The 25,777-nt window shown below is 41.1% G+C and overlaps 1 protein-coding gene across 2 annotated transcripts in view; it reads left to right on the top strand.

The window, feature by feature from the left end:
* The window catches only part of USP24 (ubiquitin specific peptidase 24), a 140,639-nt gene that overhangs the window by 87,302 nt on the left and 27,560 nt on the right, over positions 1-25,777 (top strand). For both annotated transcript variants that reach the window (XM_058717284.1, XM_058717285.1), the window contains 18 exons: positions 948-1,018; positions 1,683-1,843; positions 5,042-5,103; positions 7,547-7,738; positions 8,726-8,843; positions 11,043-11,187; positions 13,301-13,420; positions 14,674-14,799; positions 16,326-16,424; positions 17,323-17,405; positions 18,716-18,857; positions 19,083-19,202; positions 19,525-19,745; positions 20,160-20,284; positions 21,594-21,735; positions 22,413-22,563; positions 23,791-23,886; positions 24,541-24,644. In XM_058717284.1, the coding sequence (XP_058573267.1) occupies positions 948-1,018; positions 1,683-1,843; positions 5,042-5,103; positions 7,547-7,738; positions 8,726-8,843; positions 11,043-11,187; positions 13,301-13,420; positions 14,674-14,799; positions 16,326-16,424; positions 17,323-17,405; positions 18,716-18,857; positions 19,083-19,202; positions 19,525-19,745; positions 20,160-20,284; positions 21,594-21,735; positions 22,413-22,563; positions 23,791-23,886; positions 24,541-24,644 (2,278 nt within the window). The remainder of the gene's footprint in view (positions 1-947; positions 1,019-1,682; positions 1,844-5,041; positions 5,104-7,546; positions 7,739-8,725; positions 8,844-11,042; positions 11,188-13,300; positions 13,421-14,673; positions 14,800-16,325; positions 16,425-17,322; positions 17,406-18,715; positions 18,858-19,082; positions 19,203-19,524; positions 19,746-20,159; positions 20,285-21,593; positions 21,736-22,412; positions 22,564-23,790; positions 23,887-24,540; positions 24,645-25,777) is intronic.

The raw sequence follows: 25,777 nt of genomic DNA on the forward strand, positions 1-25,777 counted from the left end.
TGACATGTTGTTCTCTGCCCGCCTTTTTAACGAAGTCACAACCCTCCCCTCATCCCAGCACTACCTAAACCCCTTACCTTGTTTCTTCTTTATCGCTTATTGTTTTATAGCATAGAATATAATTTGTTTACTTACTATGTTTATCGTCATCATCCCTTCCCCATCTGGACTGTAAGCTCCACAGAGACTTTTGTCCATTTTGTTCCCTACTGAATCTCTCACACCCAAATACTGCCCAGTATGTAGTAGGCCCTCAATAAATATTTATTCAGCAACAAAGTCTTAATAGTTCCACTTTTAAAAATTGTACCAACCCATAGGTGTCCTGTTCTTCCCTTCTGTTACCAATTCAGACTGCCTGTTGTGTAGAATTGATCATTATGTGTTTAGTAGAATATCCAACCTCTTTGTATAAGACACTCAAGGTAAAGCTAGAAAAAACTCAGACATTTATAGAACGGTAAGTAGTGTCCAAATGGTTAGTTTGAGCAAGAATGCTTTTGAAGACAAATATAGGAAGTATAAGTCATTATGAAATGCTTTTGAGCAAATGCCATAATCATAGATCAATTTTTCTATCATTATTTTAGTGATATTCTCAAATCAAAATGAAAGAATTACAGCTTCCCTTCAAGCTTTTTTATCATTTGTAATTTTATGGTAGGGTACATTTTATAGTTACAGGTATTGATAGTTTATCAAGGCAAGATATATTTATAACCAGTATGTACGAGACACCGTGCTGAAATGTGCAGGCACAGAGATGACCAAGAGTCTCTCGAGGGGAAACTCAGACGTGTGGAGGCAGTTATGGGCAGTACTGAATTCAATTCCATGTAGAAGAAGAGACGAAATTCTTCTGTAGTTAAGCATAAATTTTTCAGAATTTTGAAAATGCATTTGCTGACTTGTTTCCCACCCCCAATTCTCCTTATTCTTACCGTTAGCATCTTTCTATAACTTGCCCTGTGTTGCCGATTTTATCATTGATATTCTGCTTGGATCACCAAGTGCTGAGGTAAGAATTTTGACCGTACTAAAAAAATCCCCTTGGTCCTGCTCTGTCGAGGGCCCTTTGGAGGCCTGTGACCCTGCGTGGAGTACAGAGGAATGGCATTTAGCCCTCTCAGGAAGTCCTCCGAAGGGGGCGGGGACCACTCTGAGAGCAGAGTAACCATTTGGACTCTCTGCCCTCCCTTCTATTCCATATTCAGAAGTTCAGAGACTAGTGCTAGGGTCAGTTGTGTGTGTTTGTAACAAACAAAACGTTGCGGCGGCGTTGAGTGTCCGCCGCTGGCGTTCAGTGTCAACGTGTTGGTCACAATCAAGAAAGACCAGCTGCAAGCCGTGAACTTTCACTGGATTTTCTCATTCTGATTTTCTTGTACGGCCTTGAGAATTCACTTGGAAACACTTGAAGAGTTTTCTTATTTTCATTTTTATCAAATTATCAAACTATTGATTGGCGTAGGAGAGAAGAATAATTTGGGAAATCCGTTCTCAGACTGCATTTGTTTTTAATCAGTCCTAGGGTATTTAATGTCAACTTTACCATTAGTGATTAAACCGTTCACACCCTTATAGTATCCTTCAGGTCGTGGACTTTGGAGGAAAATCCTTTTGTAAGCAGTGTCTAAGTGTCGGTTGGTGTATGTCCTTTGCCACTCACGATGTAATTTCAGATTCGCCGTGCTGCCTGTGATCAACTATATACTCTTAGTCAGACAGATACTTCAGCTCATCCAGATGTCCAGAAGCCAAACCAGTTTCTCCTAGGTGTGATTCTCACAGCCCAGCTACCTCTCTGGTCCCCAACTAGTATAATGAGAGGAGTCAATCAGAGGTATGTAATCACGATGAAAAAGCTCACGGCATACAGAAAGAGAATCATGATTTGCATGCTGCCCCCTGCTGAGGTCCACAGTGCATTACTCAGATGACAAAAGAATTTCTCCTTTCCTCTTGTACCCTTTGTGCCCCGAGAGAGGGTATTTCCATTCTTATTATCCCCATTCAGGACAGGAGAGTCAGAAGAAACAATACCGGGCCTTCTTCCCCTTGAATTACTTCCCATTCTCACCTCCACCCCAGCTGGTCCACCACCCTCAAGAGAAAGAGGAGCTTTCTTTCTGAAAGCTGGTTGGTGAGAGGCTGAAATTATTGGAGCCCGATCACTTTTTGAAGGTCCGACTCCTCACGTCCTTGCATGCATCCCTCTCTCAGAGCAGTGTGCTTCCTGACTTCATGTCCAGATATAGCTGGGGCATCCTTCTGGCTTTCTTCCCTGGTTTTACATGAGCCTGGGCACGGAGGGAATCTGCGGTCCAGGCTGATAGAGCGGCTTGAGTAAGTCCGTTCTGCCTGCCCCACTGTCCCTCAGTGGGCCAGCCCTCATGCAAGGCTGCCCCGGGCTAGGCCCAGGATGGGAGGTGAGGGGATCCCATGCTGACCTCCACTTTCTTCAACTTAGCTTCACCAGAGAACCCTTGCCATGGGGCTCATGAGGTGCCACTGAGATTTGTGAAATCGGTGTCCACTTGCTTTGTGTATCTGCTTTACAAATTAGAGCCCTGGAAGGGAAGGAATGTTAGAGCTACTCTAAACCCCTAAGTGTGGCTAAGGATCCAGACCCCTAAATTTGGATCCAAACTCGGTCTTTGGAAGCATACAGTTCAGTAGCATTAAGTATATTCTCATTATTATGCAACCATCTCCACCAGCCGCTTCTAGAACTTTTTCATCATCGTAAACTAAAACCTTCTGCCCATTAAGGAAGCCGTTGAATGAAAGACTAATAAACTTGACTCCATAATAACTAAAATACTCTGTGTGGGAAACTAATACCATAAATCCAAAAGTCAGTTGCCCGACTGGCTGTATAGATTTGTAACATGCCAGACAAGAAGCTGATTTTCATAATGTATATAAAAAGCTGTTAGAAATCACTAAACAAATGACCCAACAGCCAAATTGAAAAATGGGCAAAAGACACGAAGAGACGGTTCCAAAACAAATACACGTGGGTTGTTTTGTTTGTGTTTTTTTAATTTTTAGATTTGCTAGATTTTTTTCTTTTTACTGCAGCAAAATATACATACAATTGATCATTTTACTGATTTTTAAGTCTGTAATTCAGTGACGTTAAGTACATACACATTGTTGTGCATCTGTCCCCGCTGTCTGTTCCCAGAACTTTCTCATCATCCCAAACTGAAACTCTGTATCCATAAAACAGTAACTCCCCGCTCATTCCCCCTCCATCCATTCTCCTATTTCCGAGGTTCCTCCATGTCATAGCATGTGTTAGTTAGGGTTTCATTTCTAATTAACACTGAAAAATATTTCCTTTATCTGTTCTTTCTTTTGTTGCCTGTGCTTTTGGCATTGCATCCAAGAAATGATCACCAAATCCACTGTCACAAAGTTTCCCCTCTATGTTTTCTTCTAAGGTTTTTAGTTTTCACTCTTATGCTTACTTGTTTGATCTATTCGAGCTAAATTCTGTGTGTAACATAAGGTGCCCGACTTCATTCTTTTCCATGTGGGTAATCCAGTGGTCACGGCACCTTTCTCCCATTGAATGGTTTTGACAACTGATGAAAAATCATTCGACTGCTGGCTTGCTGACTGATTGATTGGCTCTTCGTTTCTCTTCCATTGATCTGTGTGTTATCTCCATGCCAGTATCACATGGCTTCATTGCTGTAGCATTGTCGAATTCTTCCACCGTTGTTTGTCCTCTTCATTGTGCGAGCCTTTTGCTTCCTTTGCTAAGTGGATGCCTAAGTACTTTACTCTTATTGATGCTTTTGTAAATGGAATTGTTTCGTTTTTCATATTCTCCATTGTTGGTGTATGGAAGCAGAATTGATTTTCGTGTCACAATTTTGTATCTTGCTGCATTTACTGATTAACTCTAAATCTTTCTGTGTGGACTCTGGGGTTTTCCACATGTAGGATCACGTCATCCACAAACAGAGAATTGTACCTCTGTGTAAGCCGTTTTTTAAGAAGTGAGCTATTGCACTTGTGCTTTTTGTAAGACTCAGATTATTTAATAGAACTTAAATTTAAGAGTTTGATTTGATATTAAATTTCTCAAAACTCAGGAAAGAAAGAAAGCATTGGATGAGTTTTTAACATACCTTCTCAAAGAATCTCTCGGATGTAGAGCATTTAACTTCACCTAAAATTGAATCTTTAGTTATATGTTTTTTATAATTTGAAATGGTGTTTCACAACTTACTCTAATGGCCGTGTTTGATACATGTTTTCCTTAACAGTGATGACTACAATAGCTATTTCTGTGGTCTGACTATGTGCCATGCAGTAGGCCAGGTTCATTGCATATAGTCATCCTGTAATGCTCACAATGGACAAATGAGTTTGACAGTCTTATTGTCTCTTTAATCATCATATTTCTCAGTTCATTATCTCCTCATCATTAGTGCATTCTTGAGCCTTTTGTGTGTGTGTGTGTGTGTGTGTGTGTGTGTGTGTTTATTTCCAACACTCTAACAAGCATTTTAGAAATTAGAAACCAGACACATTTTCCCTAGACGCCCAACTGTAAGTGGTGGAGCCAGGATTTGAACCAAGGTCGCCTGACTTTAAAACTTGTGCTCTTTCCTGAGATAATGACAGAGAAGCTTCACTGACCACCCTGGATAAAAGAATTTACCTTCTGTTTTTTCTCTTACTGCACTCCGTTTGCCTTCTTAATACCACCTTTTGACATATGTATTTTCTAATGTGTTGACTGTCTTTTTTGTTCTTTGTCAGCTCTTCTAAAACAGTTGCAAGCATATAGTGTGCCTAGTCAGTGTCGGTATACACAATTTCTATAGTGTATCTGTATCAGCAAAGTCATGAGTGTATTTCTTGCTAAGATATGGAAGTTGAATTAATGTAAAAGCGGTTATTTCATGCTTAGGAAAATTCCCTTGTTTGGCTGTTTTATGAGCCTTTTCTTACAAGGGAGATGCTTTTTTATTTCAAAATCTGACATTTTTTTAATACTTGAAATCTTATCTTTTTTTAGACTACTATCTCAGTGTATGGAGTATTTTGATCTAAGGTGCCAATTATTAGATGATCTGACAAGTAAGTAAATGTCTAACTTTGATTCATGTAGGGGGAGGGGAGAGGGAAGAGTAGAAAAGAAAGCCAAATGGACATTTCTAAATCTGACTGAGTGTATCTTAGATAAAAATGAGATTATAATTACTGTTCGAAGTTGAGTTTTATTTTCTTGAAAATAGCGTGCAAACCCATATACCAGTTCTCTGTTCTCCAATTATATATGTAACCATTAATGTGTTGAGAAGATTTGTTGGTTTTAAAAATTGTCAAAGACACATGTTTTAATTACGCTGATACAGGGCCGGGGGGGTGCGGAAGAGGGGAAAGTGGGTGATGGGCCTTGAGGAGGGCACTTTTTGGGATGAGCACTGGGTGTTGCGTGTAAGCGATGAACCACGGGAACCTACCCTGGAAACCAAGGGCACTCTTTACGTGCTGTATGTTAGCCAACTGGACAATAAATTATATTAAAAAAAGAAAAAAGAATGACTGGAAAACATGTTCATACTGAATAAAATTACTTTCTTCTTTGAAGAAAAAAATAGTAATAATTACACTGATACAGAACTATTAGGAAGAATCTTTTCTCTCTAGTATAGTGAATTCTGACCATTTTAAAGGCTGATCATTGAAGGAAGGAGGGAATCTCTGTTGAGGTATATTGATAATAATAGAAATGAGTGATAGAAGCCAGTTAATTATTTTGTGTCAGGTGATTGAAGTATTGTTAGAAATTTTAGTGTTAGAGCATTTGGATTTTGATTGTACTTTTGTATAACGCGAATGTATGTCGGGATGCTCTGTGTAAGTTTTAGTTGTTCAAATCAAGAGTCTGTCAGTTTATTTTCCATTCTTTACGTAAAAGATTTGCCTCATCTTACAGAAAATAAGTAAAGTAAAAATCAGGCCGAACAAAAGTACTGATTGGAAACATTAATTGGAAAAGAATGTCAGCGCTGGGCAGTTACAAAGAAATACCTTGCACGTATGCTGGCTGTCAACCTCCACAGTCAGAATTTGGTTGTGAGGTTTGCTGGGGGACAGAGGTGAAAAAGGAAGAAAACCGAGTGGTTTCTCAAAAGAAACAGATCTTTTTGCCAGCACTTAAATCTGAGAGAGACTTGGTGCAGAGGTCTTCCGTGTAATGCACATGTGAAGACGTAGTCATTAGTAAGCCTCAGGAAAAGTCTCCAAGGCAGATGCCTTCATCAGTTTCCCGAAAGTGTCTCTTGAAAGTGGGAGACACGGTGCTCTGAGCAGGACAGTGAAAAGGCTGTGTTGGAGCCTGAGATAATGTAGTCTGAGTGGATGTCTCAATGCGGGGGTCAGACCTGTTGTATCTGTCATCCAGAGAAGTGAACGGGTGACATGTCCATCTAACAGTCCAGCTGAATGCCACATTCTTCTGCCAGGCCGCTGGCAAGGTTTGCTCTCTGGTTTGGACTCGGAGAGGGTGGGTGTTCTGCTTTGCTTCTCGAGGACTGGAATCGTGAGTTGGCTGTATACATGATACATACAACTTCAGAAGGCATGAGCACGCTATTAACATAGGCCTTCCCTGTGGTCATCGAGTGACTAATGAGGGATCCAGCATCCATTATTGGGATGTTGAAGGCAGAGTGGGAATATGTCTGGAAACAAGCAATGTTTGCCATTTGGGGAGTATTTTGTATCTGCCAGTTCCTGTACTAGGCACTTCATACCTAGCACCCTGAGTGTAGGTGTTAGCCTCATTTTGTAAATAAGTGGATTCAGATCCAGTGCCGGTTCCGCTCTGACCCTGAAGTATTCCTTTTCACCTGATGCTGTGGGGCCCTACCGCTTGTGGCTGCAGTGCAGTGGAAGGAGAGCACGGTCCGTCTTCTTCTCCTTCCCAGTCCCATCTTCCAGTATGGAACCTTGCTTTAATCCTTGCTTACAAGAAAGTAAGGTAACTTACTACTGTAGAGCAGGGTGGTTCTCAGGGTTTGGGGCACTATTTGGAAACCTGCACTCTGCTACTGTGCTGCGGACCTCTGTCTCCTTTGCGGGACCCCCTTGGCCTAGGTGATGCCGTGGGAGCCTCGGCTGTCTTCGTACCCTCCATCCCTGCCTTCTCTAGAAGGGTGTGCTCCCAGGGGGCACCTGCTGACACCCCCTGGACCAGGAGCTTCTTTGGAGCAAGATTAGCCCCTTCGTCTTCTATCCTCAGCGTATGGCCCACTGACCCGCACAGAGGGGCCCTCAATACATGTGTGGCTTAGGACTGAGAGAGTGGGGGGAAGGAGTGAGTGTGCGAAGCCGTCACGTTCCTCTGAGGCAGCAGATGCAGCCCACTGTTGATTAGTGACAGCTTTCTCAGATCGCCAGAATGGAAGGGTGGGACTTGACTTTGCCTGCTTTAATTCAGGATTTGGACTCCATGAAGGGAAATCCTTTTTTCTTTTCTTTGAAATGGATTTTTTTTTTTTTTTTTCCTTCTTAGCCTCAGAAATGGAGCAGTTAAGAATCAGCCCGGCTACCATGCTCGAAGATGAGATCACTTGGCTGGATAACTTTGAGCCTAATCGCACGGCTGAATGTGAGACCAGTGAAGCAGACAACATCTTATTGGCAGGACACCTACGGCTCATTAAGACCCTTCTTTCACTGTGCGGGGCAGAGAAGGAAATGCTTGGTAATTATTGGCTTCCTCTTACCATGTGGCAGAATACCTCCCTTCTCAGTCCTTGCCGTAATAGTGTTTGTAATTAGGAGAATAGGATAAGTGCTCAGTGCTCTGTAGAAAATTGACCCTTCAGGTAGTAGGAGGTTGTCTGGAATTTTAGTGGCTAACAGACTTCAGGTGTATTCTACCTGTGTCATTAAACCATATGAAGAAGTTGATAGCGTTCAAAACGGTTGGTTCACATAATGTCTTAATACCAAGTAAAACTTACAGTTCAAAATAAGGTTTTCTCTTCTTGCTGTTACATACCTTATAAAATATTATCTATTATAGATCTTACCTCTTTTAAGGGTAATTCTTATCTGGGAGGCAGCCCCCAACCACTACCCCCTGCCTCGTGGGGTACATATGAATATCCTGGGGTACATGTATAATTTGTCAGGGCATATTCAGTATTAGAAGGTACATTCAGAAAACAAGTCAAAACATTAATTACCACTTTTATCACATGAACTAAGCTCTATAAAAATCTTCTTGGCTACTGGGGATACATAGAAAAGAGTGATTCTACACCAGGCTAAGAAGGGTACATCATTTTACCTAAGGAAGGCAGGATTTTAAAAGTTTCAGAAACCCTCCTGTGGACTCCCCTATGCCCAAAGTAAGAATGAAGTGTTCACTCGGACTGTTCTGCCTCGTGTTCTTGGCATTTGTGTTTCCAAAGTGAAAGCATGACTTCTTTCACTCCATTGTCAGCTCATAAAGGAAGGTACCCTCACTTGTCTTTGTTCCCTGTCCCCTGACCCTCCCACCCATCCCCACCCCTCTGCCCCACAGACCTTTGCCATGTGTTGTAAGTGCTCAAAAAATAAGCATCAAATTAAATTGAATGCCCTGCCATTGGGTGCCTTTGCTGCTCTGATATGAAAGTACAAAAACAGAGTCTTTGAATTAAAATGTGTTCATCCTCAACATGAATATTATGCTCTATTCCAGGTTCATCACTCATTAAACCATTGTTAGATGACTTCCTTTTCCGAGCTTCTAGAATTATTTTAAATAGTCATTCTCCAGCTGGCAGTGCCGCCATCAGTCAACAGGACTTTCATCCAAAGTATGGAAAATGCACGTTGTGTTCAGTTTTGGTAAAAATTCTAATTCGAAACTTTAGTCCAAAAAGCTTTTCTTAACTTGGAGTTTGTTTCCATCTTGTGAGTGTGTGTAGTTATAAGATATTATCCACCCTATGAAGAAATGCATGTAAAGGGGCTCAGGATAAGCCTGCCTGGCACATAGTGAGTGCTGTGCAAGGATGCTGGTGCCATTATTATCATCAAATAAGAAGAGTAAGTAGTAAATAATGTGCTTAATTTTGTCGGTAGCAACTTCCAAGACAAACCGAGATCAGAAGAATTAAATCCAAAGTTAGAGTAAATAGGCTCTGAATCTTGAGTTTCTTCTAGGAAGAAAGCGTAGGTGCTTTTAGTGCATGAACCTTGTGATTTGCTGGGTATTGCCTGTGTCCTGACGATTAAAACTGCTAGTGACTTATTGTGGTAATTTTAGAATCAAATACTGTGTTCGTTTTTATGGGTAGAAATTTGAAAGATCTTTCTGGAATGTTGGCCCTACTTGGGTGCTCCTGGAGCTATAGGAGGAGGCTGCCCCATGCTGCCATGTTCCTTGCTGTAAATCCAGCTTACTCCATTCTTACGAAAACCAGACTTAACTGAATAATCCTGAAGAAACTGGGGATTTGGTATTTAACCAGTGAAAAACACTCCCGTATAATTTCAGTGGTTATTGAAACGAGCAAGGCACAAGAAGCAAGAAGATTTCATGGAATCTCAAGCGGTATCTTTTCATGTATGAGTATTTCTCTGTGTAGCTTTCCTTACTAGCAAAATCTGTTTCAGGCAGTCAACCTTCATTAGAACTCTTGGGGTGTCTCTCAGGCTTTGGCTCCCATCTCACCCCTGCCCCAGTCTTGTTCTGGAAGATCTGGCACTGGCTCCGTGGGGAGTCTTTTATTAAAGTAGTAGAAATACGTGAGTATCTCCGTTTTCAGTGAACGGGGAAAATAAATCTTTAGCAGTTTTATTGAAATTTTTATTCGTGAACCCTCCTTGTATTTATTAAAAGTAATACCTCCATCAGCAAGGAGTTGGGTTTTTTAATCATACACTGTGCCTTAATTAGAAAAGGCAGTGTTTTGTTTCATCCCTCCCCGTGCATTGAGTGAGGCTCACTTATCACAGTGACTCCAGCTGTTTCCCGTCTGAACCCTAATGCCAGAAAGAGCTTTAAAATACACAGTATTTTCACAAGTGACGTTTATTCTTAACACTAACAAAGGAATTTCGTAATGCTTAGCCTGTGTGTACGGTTCCTCCTATTCGTTCTTTACCTGTCCTTTGCAAACCAAAAGTCCAAGGAAGAGGCAAAGGACAGGGCCAGCTGCTGGCCATTGTCCTCAGGGCCTGGCCCAGTGCTGATCTAAGAGCCCCACAACCCCTCGTGAACACATCTCCCACACTGCACCCCATACATGTTTCTCTCAGAGGTTCGATGTCCTCTTTTCTGTGTATCCTTCCTAACCTGTGATCTTCTCAGTAATGTAAGGTTGGCCTAGGTGACAGTGAGAAATTACTGTCCATCCCCAAAGTGATTTCTTCTAAACGTGAACAATTATCAGAAGCCTTTGGTTTCCTGCAGACTGCCTGCTAGTTACCTTTTATTGTCATTTGGAACAAATTAATTTGGCAAACCACGTATTTCTGTCTCCGTTTTCTCAGCAAGATGAAGTTGATTAGTGTCCTCGAAGAATTTTTTATCACCAGACACGTATAAAAAACATTTACGGGTATCTCTTCTGATCCACATAGCTTTCTTTTCCTGCCATTTAGATATTTGAATTTCAGGACAATGTCTACAAAAAGCTTCCTTGCTACCTACTTTGAGAGAGAGTTATTCTCATGTTTTCCTTGGTAAAAGTTTCAGACTCTTTATCCTCCATTTTTGCTGTTCCAAACCTTAGATAAAAATACTCTGGACTCCTAAGGGGGACATTTCGCTACTTTATCAGGCCAAGAAGATATGTAGCTCTTAACCATAACCATTCCTCCTGTATTCATGGCCTCTTCCTTTAAGTAAACACTTCCCGCTGGATTCCTAGAGCTCTGCCATCAGACCCGATTAACTCAGTTTGAGGAATTGCAGCTCTAATATTTTCATTTCAAATGTTGATTTAGTTTAATGACCAACTCAAGTGGATTATTCACTGTTGGAACTGACTTGCATCTTTTGTTTGTAGGTGTAGTACAGTGAATAGCCGACTGGCAGCCTATGAAGTCCTTGTGATGCTGGCTGATAGCTCCCCGGCAAATCTTCAAATTATCACAAAAGAACTGCTTTCCATGCATCATCAGCCTGACCCTGCTCTCACCAAGGAGTTTGATGTACGTTTCCTAGACCTTGATACACTTGAATTTTTTTTAGGATGCTCAAACGTATAACTTTAAAGCCTGTGTCTGCATTACCCTAATCCCAAAGAAAGTCAGTAGTATTCTTTTGCTTATCATGTTCCCATACTCTAATGAAGCATAATCTACTAAATTACTTCATACCATGGTAATACTGTATTATTCAATGATACCCTTTTTACTAATTAAAGAGAAGACATTTTTAAGTCACTTGATAATTACTCTCGGTAAGAAGTAGCATTGCAGCCTATGTTTTGAGTAACTGCGCGTGGTACAGGGCCAGGCCGCGGATATACATACTCGAACGTTGGCTCTGTCACAGTGCGGTCTACATTCATTTAAATTCATTTAAGATTTATGGAGTTTAGAATGCACTAATAGGTGTGTTGGGCTTTTGGAGCTCAAAAATGCAGACAGGATTCCAGCCCTCAAGAAAGTCGGTGTCGACTGGAAGAGACAGACCCGCAGGCAGATAATTTCAATATAATGTGATCGATTGTGAGATCCGGGTCATGTCCTGAAGGCTCTCCTCGCAGAGGGGCACTCTACCACCAGACGGCGGCGTCTTAGAAGGCGTCTTAGAAAGGATGAAGCTGGAAAGAGAACTCCCAACGCTTCACAAGCTGGTGGGAAGGTGATTCCACAATGAGAAGGACGTGGGCGGAGCTGTGGAGCCAAGCAGCAGCTTAGTATCCATTGGGAACTACAGGAGGGGAGCAGCAGACCAGGAGCCGGAGGACGCTTTGAGCTTTGAGAGCTGCTTTTGTGTTTTCCACGGACCTTGTGGAGTCAGGCCTACCCCTTCGGACAGCTGAGCTGAGTCGTGTGCGGCATACAGGTTAGGCAGGAAAGGAAGGTGTTCTAGACAGAGAAAATCGCACTTGCACAATGAAATGCGAGCGTGTAAATTAGAAACGGTTTTCGTATCAAAACATTTAGTTTACAAAACGTGTGCTTTAGTTGTACATAGTTTATTTGACAGATTTAAATGGAAATTTTATTTTTTTCATAAGTCAGGGATTATTATGTCAGCGTAAGGAAGAAAACATTTTTCTCATGTAAATACTTATTTTTTAGCACTGTTGTGAATGAGTTTTTCTTATCTTGTAACTTTTTAAAAATCTGTGCTTTGGACTCCACAAATACATTACCGTATTGATTAGATCTTAGAAATCACCCTGCTCTACGTGTATGTCAAATGTAAGTGGAAAATATATAATATTTAGCAATTCCTTGAGGTCTAAAAGACCTGCAGGGTTTTGTGGGTTAGTTATAATATGGATGCAGGTACTTAATACATATGCAGAACGGGTGATTCTGGGCATGGCATTAGAACCAAGATTCTGCTTAAGTGGCATTGCAAGGTGTGTCCTATCCATTTCTACTTTGAGAAGTGCCGCGTTCAACTTTATCCAGGAAGACTTTTCTAGATTATTTCTAACCAGAAAAGCATTGTAATGGGATCTGTGTTAGGACAAAGCATCTTTAAGTGAAATGCTAGCGTATTTACCTGTTCCTTTAACTGTATGCTGATTAGCAGTGGTTCCACAGAAGAAGCTTACTTCCTTAAAAAGGAAGGGAGGGAATATGAGGCTTCCTTGACCATCCAGATTGGTCAGGAATCTACAGAGTAAACACTGCATAGAACCCTATTCCATTTGTGCAGAGTGCTACCTCAGTTTGTAAGTAGATCTGTTTACTTGCTTGATGTCTCTGTAATCAAGTGGGCTGTGAGCTCCTCGAGACATTATCCCTGGCACGGTGCTGGCACACAGTAGGTTCTTAATAAATATTTGTTGAATGGTAATCAAGTGACAGAATGCGTGACTACTAGATGGGCAAACAAACAAACATGACACGTTAGGTACTTTATGAATGGAAAAGGAGCATTGAGGTATTAGTATTATTAGCATCTGCGGAGGTACTTCCAGAACATAGGTTTTGTTAGCGTGACTCCTAAGCCACTGGATGGATAAATCTGTGGGTATATCTCTTTTCCCTCTCAGACATCTAGATAAGCATGGTGAAAATGGGCTGCTGACAGATATACTAATTCTCTCTCTACTGTTCCTACTCCTCTCTTTTCTAGTATCTTCCCCCTGTGGATAGCAGGTCCAGCTCAGGGTTTGTGGGGCTGAGGAATGGCGGCGCTACGTGTTACATGAATGCAGTCTTCCAGCAACTGTATATGCAGCCTGGTCTGCCTGAGGTGATTGCTTTCTTCTTTCCTGTTTGGTATGACAGATAAAGCGCGCAGTGGCTGAAAATGGTCCCATATTCATATATTGCAACATATAGGGGTCAGGAGCACTGACCACCACCATGCAGTCAAAAATATAATTTATATATTGCATTTTGGGTTTACTAAAAATCTAGACATCACTAGGGATTCTTTAGTCACTTCTGAAATCCGTGCACATCTGAACACATTGTTTACAGTCGCATGTTTGGGGTTTTTAAAAATTTTTTTTTTAATGTTTATGTATTTTTGAGAGAGCATGAGCAGGGGAGGGGTAGAGAGAGGGGGGGAGACACAGAATCCAAAGTAGGCTCCAGGCCCTGAGCTGTCAGCACAGAGCCCGACGCGGGGCTCAAACCCCCAAGCTGTGAGATCATGACCTGAGCTGCAGTCAGACGCTCAACTGAGCCACCCAGGTGCCCCCACAGTCACATGTTTTTATAAATCTGCTGAGGGAATATGCTGCCTGTTTGACAGCTAGACTTGACCAAATAGGATTTTTGAACTAAGTTACTGTCAAATTCTGTTCTATAACATTACTAACATTTTTAGTATTTTAGAAAAATTTAGGTTCTGTCATCAGTGTTTTGTAAGAGTTCAGTTGACTCTTGAACAACATATAGGGGTCAATATAGCGCTGACCACGCCCCTCGTGCAGTCAAAAATCCACACGTAACTTTTGACTCCCCGCTGATGTTAACCACTAATATTCTACTGTTGCCTGGACAGTTAACACAGATTTTTGTACGTTATATGTATATATGCGTAATATAGTGCAATATGTATTACATATTCTTACAGTAGAGTAAGCCAGAGAAGAGAAAATATATTTATAATACTGTACTGTATTTATCACAAAAAAATCCATGTGTAAGTGGGCCCACACAGTTCAAACCCACGCTCAAGGGTCGACGTATAGTAGAAGCTTGATACCGCAGTCAGTAGTGTTGAGAATATCTCCGTGTATCATGGCACGTTTAACCTCTCATAGAGATAACTGGTATTCCTCATTCTAGCTTTTCGTAATCAAACAGGCTCAAAGAAATGATTTGTTCATGTTTCCACCAGCTAGGAAGTATGGAGGCTAAACATACTGAGAGTTGTAGCCACGCTCAGACATCCGTAGCGCTGTGAAAGCAAGGTGGGAAGTACCTGTGCATATGTCCGTGTTTCCTGTGGAGCAGTGAACTACCTCTAGCTTAATGCATTGCGTTTCTTTCCAGTCGTTACTTTCAGTAGATGATGACACAGACAATCCAGACGACAGCGTATTCTACCAGGTGCAGTCTCTCTTTGGGCATTTGATGGAAAGCAAGCTGCAGTATTATGTACCTGAGAACTTCTGGAAGGTATTTCACTCAGTCACTTTAGATAGTTAGATCTAGTGATAATTGTTTCTGTCTTTATTAACTCCAGACTAATCCCGTTGCCAAGAACCTATAGAAGAATGGGCTGTACCATTCTTCTTAAGACCAGTATTTGATTTCAGATGATTAGAATATTAAGAAAAGTCATTTATAATTTCTAGGGATTTGCTAATCTTAACAATTTTGAATGTTTCTCATGATTCTTATTCTGATTCTTTGGATATTTGTTTAAATTAATGTTCTAAATATTTTTTTATTCTTTTTTTGTTTAATGTAAATTTTAGTGAACGTATAGCGCAATATTGGCTTCAGGTGTAGAATTCAGTGGTTGATCTCTTACATTCAACACCCAGTGCTCATCCCAGCAAGTGTCCTCCTTAGTGCTCATCACCCATCCAGCCCATCCCCCGCCCACCTCCCTCCATCAACGCTCAGTTTGTTCTCTATCTTTAAGAGTCTCATATGGTTTGTTTCCCTCTCTCCTCTCCCCACCCCCTTCCCGTATGTTTATCTGTTTTGTTTCTTAAATTTTATTTATTTATTTATTTGTTTATTTTTTGAGAGAGAGAAAAAGAGGGAGCAGCAGGAGCAAGGGAGGGGCAGAGAGAGAGAATCTTAAGTAGGCTCCATTTTCCATGCAGAACCGATTCGGGGCTCTGTCTCACAAACTGTGAGATCATGACCTGGGCTGAAATCAAGAGTCAGATGCTTAACTGACTGAGCCACCCGGGCGACCCTCTTAAATTTTACCTAAGAGTGAAATCATACACTATTTGTCTTTCTCTGATTGACTTATTTTGCTTAGCATGGTACATTCTAGCTTCATCCACATCATTGCAGATGACAAGATTTCGTTCTTTTTGATGGCTGTATAAATGTATACACACACACACACACACACACACACACACACACACACACAGATATATATCACCTCTTTATCCATTCATCAGTTAATGTGCTCTTTTGGGCTCTTGCCATAGTTCGGCTATTGTTAATATTGTTGCTGTGAACATTGGGGTGCATGTGCCCCTTTGAATCTGTATTTTTGTATCATTTGGGCAAATACCTAGTAGTGCAATTCCTGGGTCATAGGGTAGTTCTATTTTTAATTTTTTGAGCAACCTCCATACTATTCTCCAGAGTAGCTGCACCAATTTAAATTCCCACCAGCAGTGCAAGAGGTAAAGAGCATTACTTTTTAACATTGCTCTACTCTGTTTCGCAGGAGGAGTACCTTGTATTTTCCCCTGTAGTTTGGAAAGTTCTAAGACAGAAACTTCTGTGGCCTCAGGTCCCAGCCGGTATGGTTTCCCAGACTTGTTTCGGTTACACAGAAGCCAGGGAAAAGCATAGATAACCAAGCTCATCTCACTTCAGGACAAGTGTCTAATGTCCTATTAGTGAACTTGGTTTTTAGAAGCATTTGAGTGCTCTTTCACATCCGTGTTCTACTCTATTCAGAGATTGCTGCTTTTCCTTTAGCAATATATTCTTGTCTTGCACAGATTTTCAAGATGTGGAACAAAGAACTTTATGTGAGAGAGCAGCAGGATGCATATGAATTCTTCACTAGTCTTATTGATCAGATGGACGAATATCTCAAGGTAGAGAACATCTCACTTTCCCTCTGCCTCCCTCAAACTGTAGTACGAGAGCAGAGTTGCAGGATTTGGGCTGACTGTGAAACCTACAGATCAGAAAGTGGTCATCTGTAACACCCCACCTGTAATTCATTTCCTCTGGGTTTGAACATCAAAACAGACACAGATCACTGAATGATGGACTTCTCTTCTTAATTCCTCCAACACTTGATGGAGAAGTATGTCATTCTTAATCTGTACTCCACAGTAACCATTTGTGTCCACGTGCTCTTCCAGAGGTTGCCTGGCCTCGGGAGTGCTGCCCTCGCCAGTGACCTGACGGCCCTGTGCATAGCAGCCCAACTCAGCCAGAGGGGCCAGATTAAAAAGTTATTTGTGGTGATGTTTGAGCCCAAAGCTTCCTGCCCCCACCCAGCGTAACGTGTGACAAACTTCCTAAGTGGTGCTGCCTTCTAGTTATAGGGCGTCCTCCATCACTGCCATTAGCTGTCCCTCTTCTCCTTAGTAGGCATAAGTCAGATGTCCTTTTTGAAATAACTTAGGAATTGATAGCATTTTATCCACAAGGAAGAAAAGATTGTGAAGAGTTGCTACTAACTTGGTTGTTGCGGCGTGGGGAGAAGAGTTCGGAATCGTCACGGAAATGACAAGCTTTTCTTGTCACCAGCTGTGACTGGCCCCTCTCCTCTTCCTTTGCTGGCTGTTCAGGCTCTTCTAATAGCCAGTGGGGCCAATGGGTTATAAGCCTCCTATTCATTCCCAACTTAAACTACCATCATGACTCTTTATTTTAGCTGTTAGTTGAAATCTGTGCTTTAGCTTAGGTCTAAATAAAATTCTATCTAAGTGACCTAGAAATTCTAGGGGCATCAGCTAAAATTCTAACTTTTGATTCCAACAGAAAATGGGGAGAGACCAGATTTTTAAGAATACTTTCCAGGGCATCTATTCTGATCAGAAGATCTGTAAAGACTGTCCTCACAGGTTAGTGAAGTTACCACGGACATCAAAAAATGTCATCATTGTTTTTATTTTTTTTCTCTTAATAGGTAGCACGTTATTCATTAATTTTCATTCGTATTTCACTTGGCTAAAATGACAATATCTGAAAATCTCAGCTGTTAATCTTTTTAATGATTATTTATTTTGAGGGAGAGAGAGAGAGAGAGAGAGAGAGAACCGGGGAGGAGCAGAAAGAGAGGAAGAGAGAATCCCAAGCAGGTTCTGTGCTGTCAGTACCGACCCCGATGTGGGGCTCTAACTCATGAACCAGGAGATCATGACCTGAACTGAAATTAAGAGTCAGACACTTAACCGACTGAGCCACCCAGGCGCCCCAGCTAGTATCTTTTTTAATAGTATTTTTATTCCCTAAGCTACTGTAACAATTTATTGATACATTTTTATTCAGACAAGTTCTATAATATTCAGGCTCGTGATCATCGCCATGCTTATTAGTATTAAGTAAATCATGATGCAAGCAGATTTCCTACTCGTGTATTTAAGGCAAAGCTTTAAGAATGCTTTAAGTTTCATTTGTAAGTATGTGGATTTCCATAGGAAGTCACAAATCCTCAAACAGGAAAATACGTATTCTCAGGGTTATCCTGATCCAGAAATCAAATTTGGAAGCAATATTTTTATAGTAGAAAAAGGATTCAGTATTAAGGTAAAAACATGGAAATTGCTAATTGGCTACAGTCGTAATGTACATGATCGTTGTTCTTTCTATTTTTATTTTTTAGTTTTTTAACAGTATTTTTTTTTAAGTTTATTGTGAAAGAGAGACGAAGAGAGTGTATGTGTGAGTGGGAGAGGGACAGAGAGAATCCCAAGGAGGCTCCACGCTGCCAGTACAGAGCCTGATGGGGGCTCGATCCCACAAACCATGAGATCATGACCTGAGCTGAAGTCGAGTCAGACACTTAACCGACTGAGCCACCCAGGCGCCCCAGTCATCGTCCTTTTTAAATAGTGCTTCTAGTGTGTTGTGAATCTTGCATTTGTTGACAGACTTGCAATAAACCTATGAAGGTTTATTGAGTTAAGTTTCTTTGGTTTCCATGTCTAAAATTTCTTCGTTGAAATTCCTAATTGTTGAGTGATTTTGAACTGCCAAAAACTGGTATTTGTATTTGGCAGTGTACCTTTAAAAGGATGAGGGATGGCACGTGTTAATTTCACTGATCATGAATGTAGACCTGTGTTCAGTCTCTGCTACTGTGGTGGTGTCAAGATCTTAAATTGTTTAAATTCCATGGTTGATTGTGTTTTTTCTGTGATTTGCTAATCAGATACGAGCGTGAGGAAGCTTTCATGGCCCTCAATCTTGGAGTTACTTCTTGTCAGAGCTTGGAAATTTCTTTGGACCAGTTTGTTAGAGGAGAAGTTCTAGAAGGAAGTAATGCATATTACTGCGAAAAGTGTAAAGAAAAGGTATTACACTTGCCTTTTTTGAAAAACAAGATCAATTTGTTACTCATTTAGTTTCTCTTTATGTTTTATGTAGGAACAGTATTAAGCTCCACTTGTTGCTTCCATTAAATTGTGTCTTTCCCTGTTTTCACATGGGCGGGAAAGGCCTGTGAAAATCTGTGACCTTTGTATGACTTTGCTGTTTTCTTTCCTCCATGGAGATAATTGGGTTTTGCTTTTCTTTAGAGAATCACTGTGAAAAGGACCTGCATTAAGTCTTTACCTAGCGTCTTGGTAATTCACCTAATGAGATTTGGATTTGACTGGGAGAGTGGACGCTCCATTAAATATGACGAACAGATAAGGGTAACTTATTTTTTTTTCCCTGAAATTTCTTACAACCATTACCTCACTTTCTTTTCTGCTGTTTACTTTTTATATTTTTAACTTTCATCCCCACTGTTAAAGGCTATGGTCTCAGCATTCTGAGGGGTACACAGCCCCTTGTCTTAAGCAACTGCTGCCCATGGACAGGCAGATCCGTAAACAACCCTCCTATCTGGTGATAGAGGGGAGGTAATCCTAGCTAGAACTAGGAAAACATCCCTCTTTTTTGAATCTGACTTAATTGGGTATTGCCGTGGATGTTACTCATCAACACTAATGTTGTCCTTTTGCTTTTAAATAGTTTCCCTGGATGCTAAACATGGAGCCCTACACAGTTTCAGGAATGGCTCGCCAGGATTCGTCTTCTGAAGTTGGTGAAAACGGGCGAAGTATGGACCAGGGAGGTGGAGGATCCCCACGAAAAAAAGTTGCCCTCACTGAAAACTATGAACTTGTCGGTGTCATTGTCCACAGTGGGCAGGCACATGCGGGTCACTACTATTCCTTCATTAAGGACCGACGGTAGGGGTCTCACGCGGTCCCTCCCCCTGCCTTCCAGTAGTCCTGCCTCCATCCCGCTTCCTGTCTCTCTCCTCCATTCCCCCTGCCCTCTTCTATCCCTCCTCCACTCCCCCTGCCCTCCTGTGTCTCTCCTCTGCTCTCCCTGCCCTACTTTATCATCCATGCTTATGAGTGTAGTGCAAAGAAGCTTTAGCACTGCTCTTTGGTCATATTTCATATTGGATTTTTAAAACTTAGTATAACAGTTTTTACCTCTTTGGTTTGAAAAGTTGTTTTAGAAATTTAAGCGTTGTCCATTTGAAAATACCCAAATAGAGTCATCTGCTCTATTTGTAGACAGTATATAGAGATAAAGGCTGGGGAGGGGGATGTTGGGTTTCCATCTTATAACATTTGTTTCCCTGTGGGCTTCAGGGGGTGTGGAAAAGGAAAATGGTACAAGTTTAATGACACAGTCATAGAAGAATTTGACCTAAATGATGAGACCCTGGAATACGAATGCTTTGGAGGAGAATATAGACCAAAAGTTTATGATCAAAGTAAGTATTTACAAGTGGATGTTTCACATTAGTTTGTTTGTTTGTTTGTTTGTTTTTTAACTTACGGTTTTCTATCAAATTGGAAGCAGTATTCTTTACATAAAAATGTAATTTTATTCTTTTTACATACCACTTTTCAGGCTGTATAGATCCACACACTCAGAGATAGGCAGAGTGGAAATGTTTAAGCTGCTTACAGAATGTTTTTTAAAATAATTCCTTGCAGCAGCACTGGGGGAACAGGTGATAGAGGAAGAGGAAGAAATGAATATCAGAGAGAAACTAACGAACACAGAATTTCAGCCTTAAAAATTGTTTCAGAGGAAGTAGTTGTCTGCTAAACTTCTCACATTTCCTTTTTACTTTCAGAGAGGCACGATGAATTAGACAAGACCCCTCGAATGCCTGTTTTTGAAACCGTATTTATTACGTAGTGTGGCAGTCCTTCTCTCCACAGCCACTGCCCCCCCAGAAGAAAAACTATGAGGAAAACGACATCACAGAATCCAATCAGAATTTGCCATGGTGGGGGGGGACATTTTGTAGAGATCTTAGCATTTCTGAAACCTGATTTTGCAATATTTTAGGGGCATTTAAAATTTTCTGCCTGTATTTGGGTCAGAAGGAAATAAGAGAAACAGGTGAAGGAAGTAGGAGGTACAGACTTCTAATTAGAATATAAGTAAGTCACAAGGATGGAAAGTAAGCCTAGGAAATCGAGTCAATAATATCGTCATAAAGCTGTATGGCAACAGATGGTGATATATGTATCTTGGTGAGCATTTCATAGCGTGTATAATTGTCAAAACACTATGTTGGCTACCTACAACTAACATGTCAACTATGCTTCAATTAAGAATTAAAATGAAAAATTTCTGTGTCAGATTTTGATGCTGTGCCATGGTAGTCCTGTGTCTAATAATAGTAACCTTTAGTTACTGGTTAAATCCAGTATTGTTGCCAAAACTTACCTAGATTTGGTTGTTCTATGCAAAAATGGCTAAGTGAGCCAATTATAATCCCATCCTGTGCCACAGAACTTCTTTTTAAATGTTCCTTGCCTTTTGTTTAAATCTAGACTCGCCTAGGAACGTTTATCTTCTTTACCCCATCTTTGTACAGCTTCCTTACGGGTCTTCTGTGTCACCTTCCAAGCAGTATGGTACAAGGACACCCACTTTACTTACACTTTGCATTTAAGTTTTGTAAACATTTGCTGGGTTTATGAGCCTTTCTTTTAGATCGTCGAGACAAGAAACCTTCTTTATTCTATTTACAAAGGCTTCTTTCTTCATGTCTTGTTATAAAGCAAACCCGTATACAGATGTTCGCCGAAGATACTGGAATGCCTATATGCTCTTCTACCAAAGGGTCTCTGATCAAAACTCCCCAGTATTACCAAAGAAGAGTCGAGTCAGTGTGGTACGGCAGGAAGCTGAGGATCTCTCTCTGTGAGTTTCTCTTTCACATAGTTTGCTGTGTGATTTCAGTAGGTGGTCATTGTAATCTTGAGTACAGTGTTTAGGATTTACAGGTAACTTGTTAAACAAACTAGAGAGAAATTCTAAAAAGAAAGTGAGTAAATCTCTTTACCCCTTTTCTTATGGCCACCTTTTTATTATTTCCTTGGCAGAAGTTATTTCGTATTTAGAACATGCACGTAGGGGCCCCTGGGTGGATCAGTCAGCTGAGTGTCCAGCTCTGGCTCAGGTCATGATCTCACGGTTCATGAGTTCGAGCCCTGCATCAGGCTCTCTGCTGACAGCACAGAGCCTGTTTCAGATCCTCTGTCCCCCTCTCTCTGCTTTCAAAAATAAACAAACTTTCAAAATATTAAAAAAAAAAAAAAAAAACATGCATGTAAACTATTTCGTTCTAGAATCGAGATTTTTTTCCAATCTCAGCATTTATCGAATACACTTTATAGTCAAAGTGTGGCACTTTGCCAGCACTGTGGGTTTTTTTTAAGGTCGTCTTGTTTACGAATTTGCGTTTAAATATATTGGATCGGTAAAGTACGCAGTTTATTGTTAAGCCTCGTACCCTGTGTACGTAAGTGTGTCGGGTTGTGGTAAGTGCTAAAACGGCAGCCGCTTTGTACCACACGGTTTTCTGATTCTGTCCTTAGGTCAGCGCCGTCCTCACCGGAAATCTCACCTCAGTCCTCCCCTCGGCCCCATAGGCCTAACAATGACCGGCTCTCTATTCTAACCAAGCTGGTTAAAAAAGGTGAGAAGAAAGGGCTATTTGTGGAGAAAATGCCTGCTCGAATATACCAGGTAAGACCCACGTAAGAAATTCTAAGGGAGAAAAATCACATAAAAGTCCAAACCTGCCCCGTAGGTCCAGAAGTACTCCTGCCGGCCTCCTTGTGGACTCGGTTGGACCTTGTGTGCCTCATCCAACCCACCTCATCTCACGAGTCTTTTATAACAGGTCACAGAGGTGTCCACAGACTCAAGGTGGCCGGCACTGTCACTGGCCTGCTATGCGGCTGGGGGTTGCCACAGATACACAAGTGGGAGGGAGTGGCCGGTAGAGACAAACGCTGCTGAAACTAACTTACCGTCTGGAGAGGAAAAGAAGTTAGGGTTCAGTATCTTTGGGTAAAACTAGTATGACAGTGATAACCACCAATTATTGAATATCTGCTCTGTGCCACGTGCTTTAAACAAATCCTTAATTCTTAAAAACTCTTGTGAAGTAGTAGGTCTTATTCCCATTTTTCAGATGGAAAAACCGAGGTCAGAAAAGGAGAAATGTGAGGCGCCTGGGTGGCTCACTCAGTTGAGCGTCTGACTCTTGATTTCAGCTCAGGTCATGATCTCACAGTTCGTGAGATTGAAACCCGTGTCGGGCTCTGCGCTGACAGCACGGAGCCTGCTCGGGATTCTCTCTCTTCCTCTTTCTCTGTCCCTGTCCTGGCTCACGCACATGTGCTCTCTCACACTCGCTCACTCTCTGTCTCTCTCTCAAAATAAACTTTAAAAACAGAAAGGAGAAATGACCTACCAGTTCACAGAACCAGGATTTAAATTCGGAACTGTCCAACTACCCAGTCCAGGCTTTATACATAAGTAATCCAAAGCTGAGTTAGCCAGAACCAGAGAATTTAAGAAAATTGTGGAGTGTTTCGTTAAGAGAGAAAGATTTAAGCCATCTGATACAAGGAAAACGTGAATTTGGTTGTGCTTGGGAGAGCTCTGTGTGTCCCTTCCAACCCCAAATAACTGGTTTGACTTCACTTGTCCCTCATATGGTGGTTTTCCTGAATTTCCCAGAAGTATTTGGTTTGATGAATAATAATTCACCTTCTTATAGCTTCTTATATTTAAAGGAAGATTTTCCTCTCTCCCTGTTTAAAATTTCAAAGCTCTAGAGAAGGGTTTTTGTGAACCTTTTCTAACTTAATGTAAAATCTTTTCTACCTAATGTGTCATTAAAAATCTTCCACGTGCTGAATATTTTGCCGTTTCTTAAAAATAATTACTGATTTTCTTTTGTAGATGGTGAGAGATGAAAACCTCAAGTTTATGAAGAATAGAGATGTATACAGTAGTGATTATTTCAGTTTTGTTTTGTCTTTAGCGTCACTGAATGCCGTAAGTACTAGTTGGCTTGTTAGTAAAGGACTAAGAAAGCAGAGTGAAAGCTGTCAGCTCAAGCGTTCAGTGACAGCCCTCGGTTGTTAGCATTCAGCTTGGATGCCCAGAACGTTCCCGCAAATAATGTCACTCACTGGGTGATATTAAAATACTGGCGGTGCTCAGAACATATACTGCGGATTGTGAATGGGTGCGGGTGTCCACATACTGGCTTTTTAAAGTGCTTTTTAATTTTATAAAGAATCTCTGAGAATAGCCATGAGGCGAGGTCAGTGAATATTGGGCTTGGTGGAGATTAATTTGTCCGCATTTGTCATCAGACATCTTCAGACTCAAGATGAACTTCCAAGTACTTCTTTTTCTTGAGTACCATGATTATGATTTGCCAATAAGGGAGAAACTTTCTTAGTCTGTTGACAGTGTTTAACATCCTGTGGTCTAAAGGCTCTATTTTGAGAGGGCTTCATAAAAAAATGAAGAGGATGTCTTTTCTTAACCTTTTTAAAAATTTAAATGGAACATTTTTTCTATAATAAGCTGGCTAGATTTTTCTTATTAGTGTTTAACTTTATTATAAGTCATTCAATTCATAACATGTAATAATCTATAAAACACCTTTGAAAAATGCTGTGTTTTTTCACTCTCTCTCAGACTAAATTAAAGCATCCATATTATCCTTGCATGGCAAAGGTGAGCTTACAGCTTGCAATTCAGTTCCTTTTTCAAACTTATCTACGGACAAAGAAAAAACTCAGGTAAGAAATGATATGTTTTGATAGTCTGTTGTGACCAAAGGCACTGATTAATTCAATTAAAATTGAATTCATAAATTCAAAGCATTGTGAAGGCACCTACCTAATATATTCAGATGACTAAGACATGGTTCCTATCTTTAAGGAATTTCTAATCTCATAGGAAGGATAAATCAGAAGAACCAAGGCATAAATGCTGTACGTCTTTGGGAACTGGACAGAGTCCTATCCAAATATGGGGATTGGGTAGGTGATAAAGACATTGGGGTTCTCAGAGAATTTTGAAAGGCAAAAACAAACAGAGGGAATAATCTAGGTGAAAGGGGAAAACCTGAGTAACGGATAAGACTTGCCTGAAGAGCTATGAATGACTAGTGTTGTGCTCATACATGTAAGGACTCACTGGAAGTGAGGTCACCTGTGGGCTTTGAAGGAGCCCGTCAAGTGTTGTGAGTGCCACAGAGGGGAGCTGGGCCTTTGTTCACTGGGAAACCATGAAGGGATTTTGAACAGGGGGCAGTATGCACAGAGGCACACTAGATTTGGACGGCATATTGTCCACCGTTGGTTTTTATCTTCAGCACCTGGAAGGTGCCCGTCACATGGTAGGTGCTGGGTGAAGAGCTGTCTGTGGATAAATGGGTGAGAGGCGAAGAGTAAGTTACCCGCTGGCCGGAGGAGGTACCCGGAGCAGGGAGGGACTCGGGTGAGGAAGGCAGCTACAGTCAGAAGACCGGGACAGTTCTGTCCTCTCTCGCCAGTCCTGTGCACTTCTCCCACGTATGGGCAGGTTTTTAAGAAAGACTCTGCAATCAAAAAACACTGGAGAAGAAACAGATATAATGGCAACTTCATTTTCATGCATAATAAGATATATTAAATGATACTGATCTTTATTCTTCAATTGGAAAAGAAGGACTACTATGTTCCTTTCTTTTAATGTCTGGCATAGGACTAACTAAGGAATTGCATAACTTTTGTTTGTGAAGTTGGCTTGAGCTGTTGGTACATCGGAGACTTTCCATTTTGTTTATATTTACCATTTTGGGGCTTGAGAGAGTGGAGGGGTGTTACGTGAGGTCATGGGCAATTTAGTCATTATACCTCATTGTCTGCCCAAATGTTTTTCTTCCATA

Source organism: Neofelis nebulosa, chromosome 2 (genome assembly GCF_028018385.1).
Source record: "Neofelis nebulosa isolate mNeoNeb1 chromosome 2, mNeoNeb1.pri, whole genome shotgun sequence".
Classification (NCBI taxonomy): Eukaryota; Metazoa; Chordata; class Mammalia; order Carnivora; family Felidae; genus Neofelis; species Neofelis nebulosa.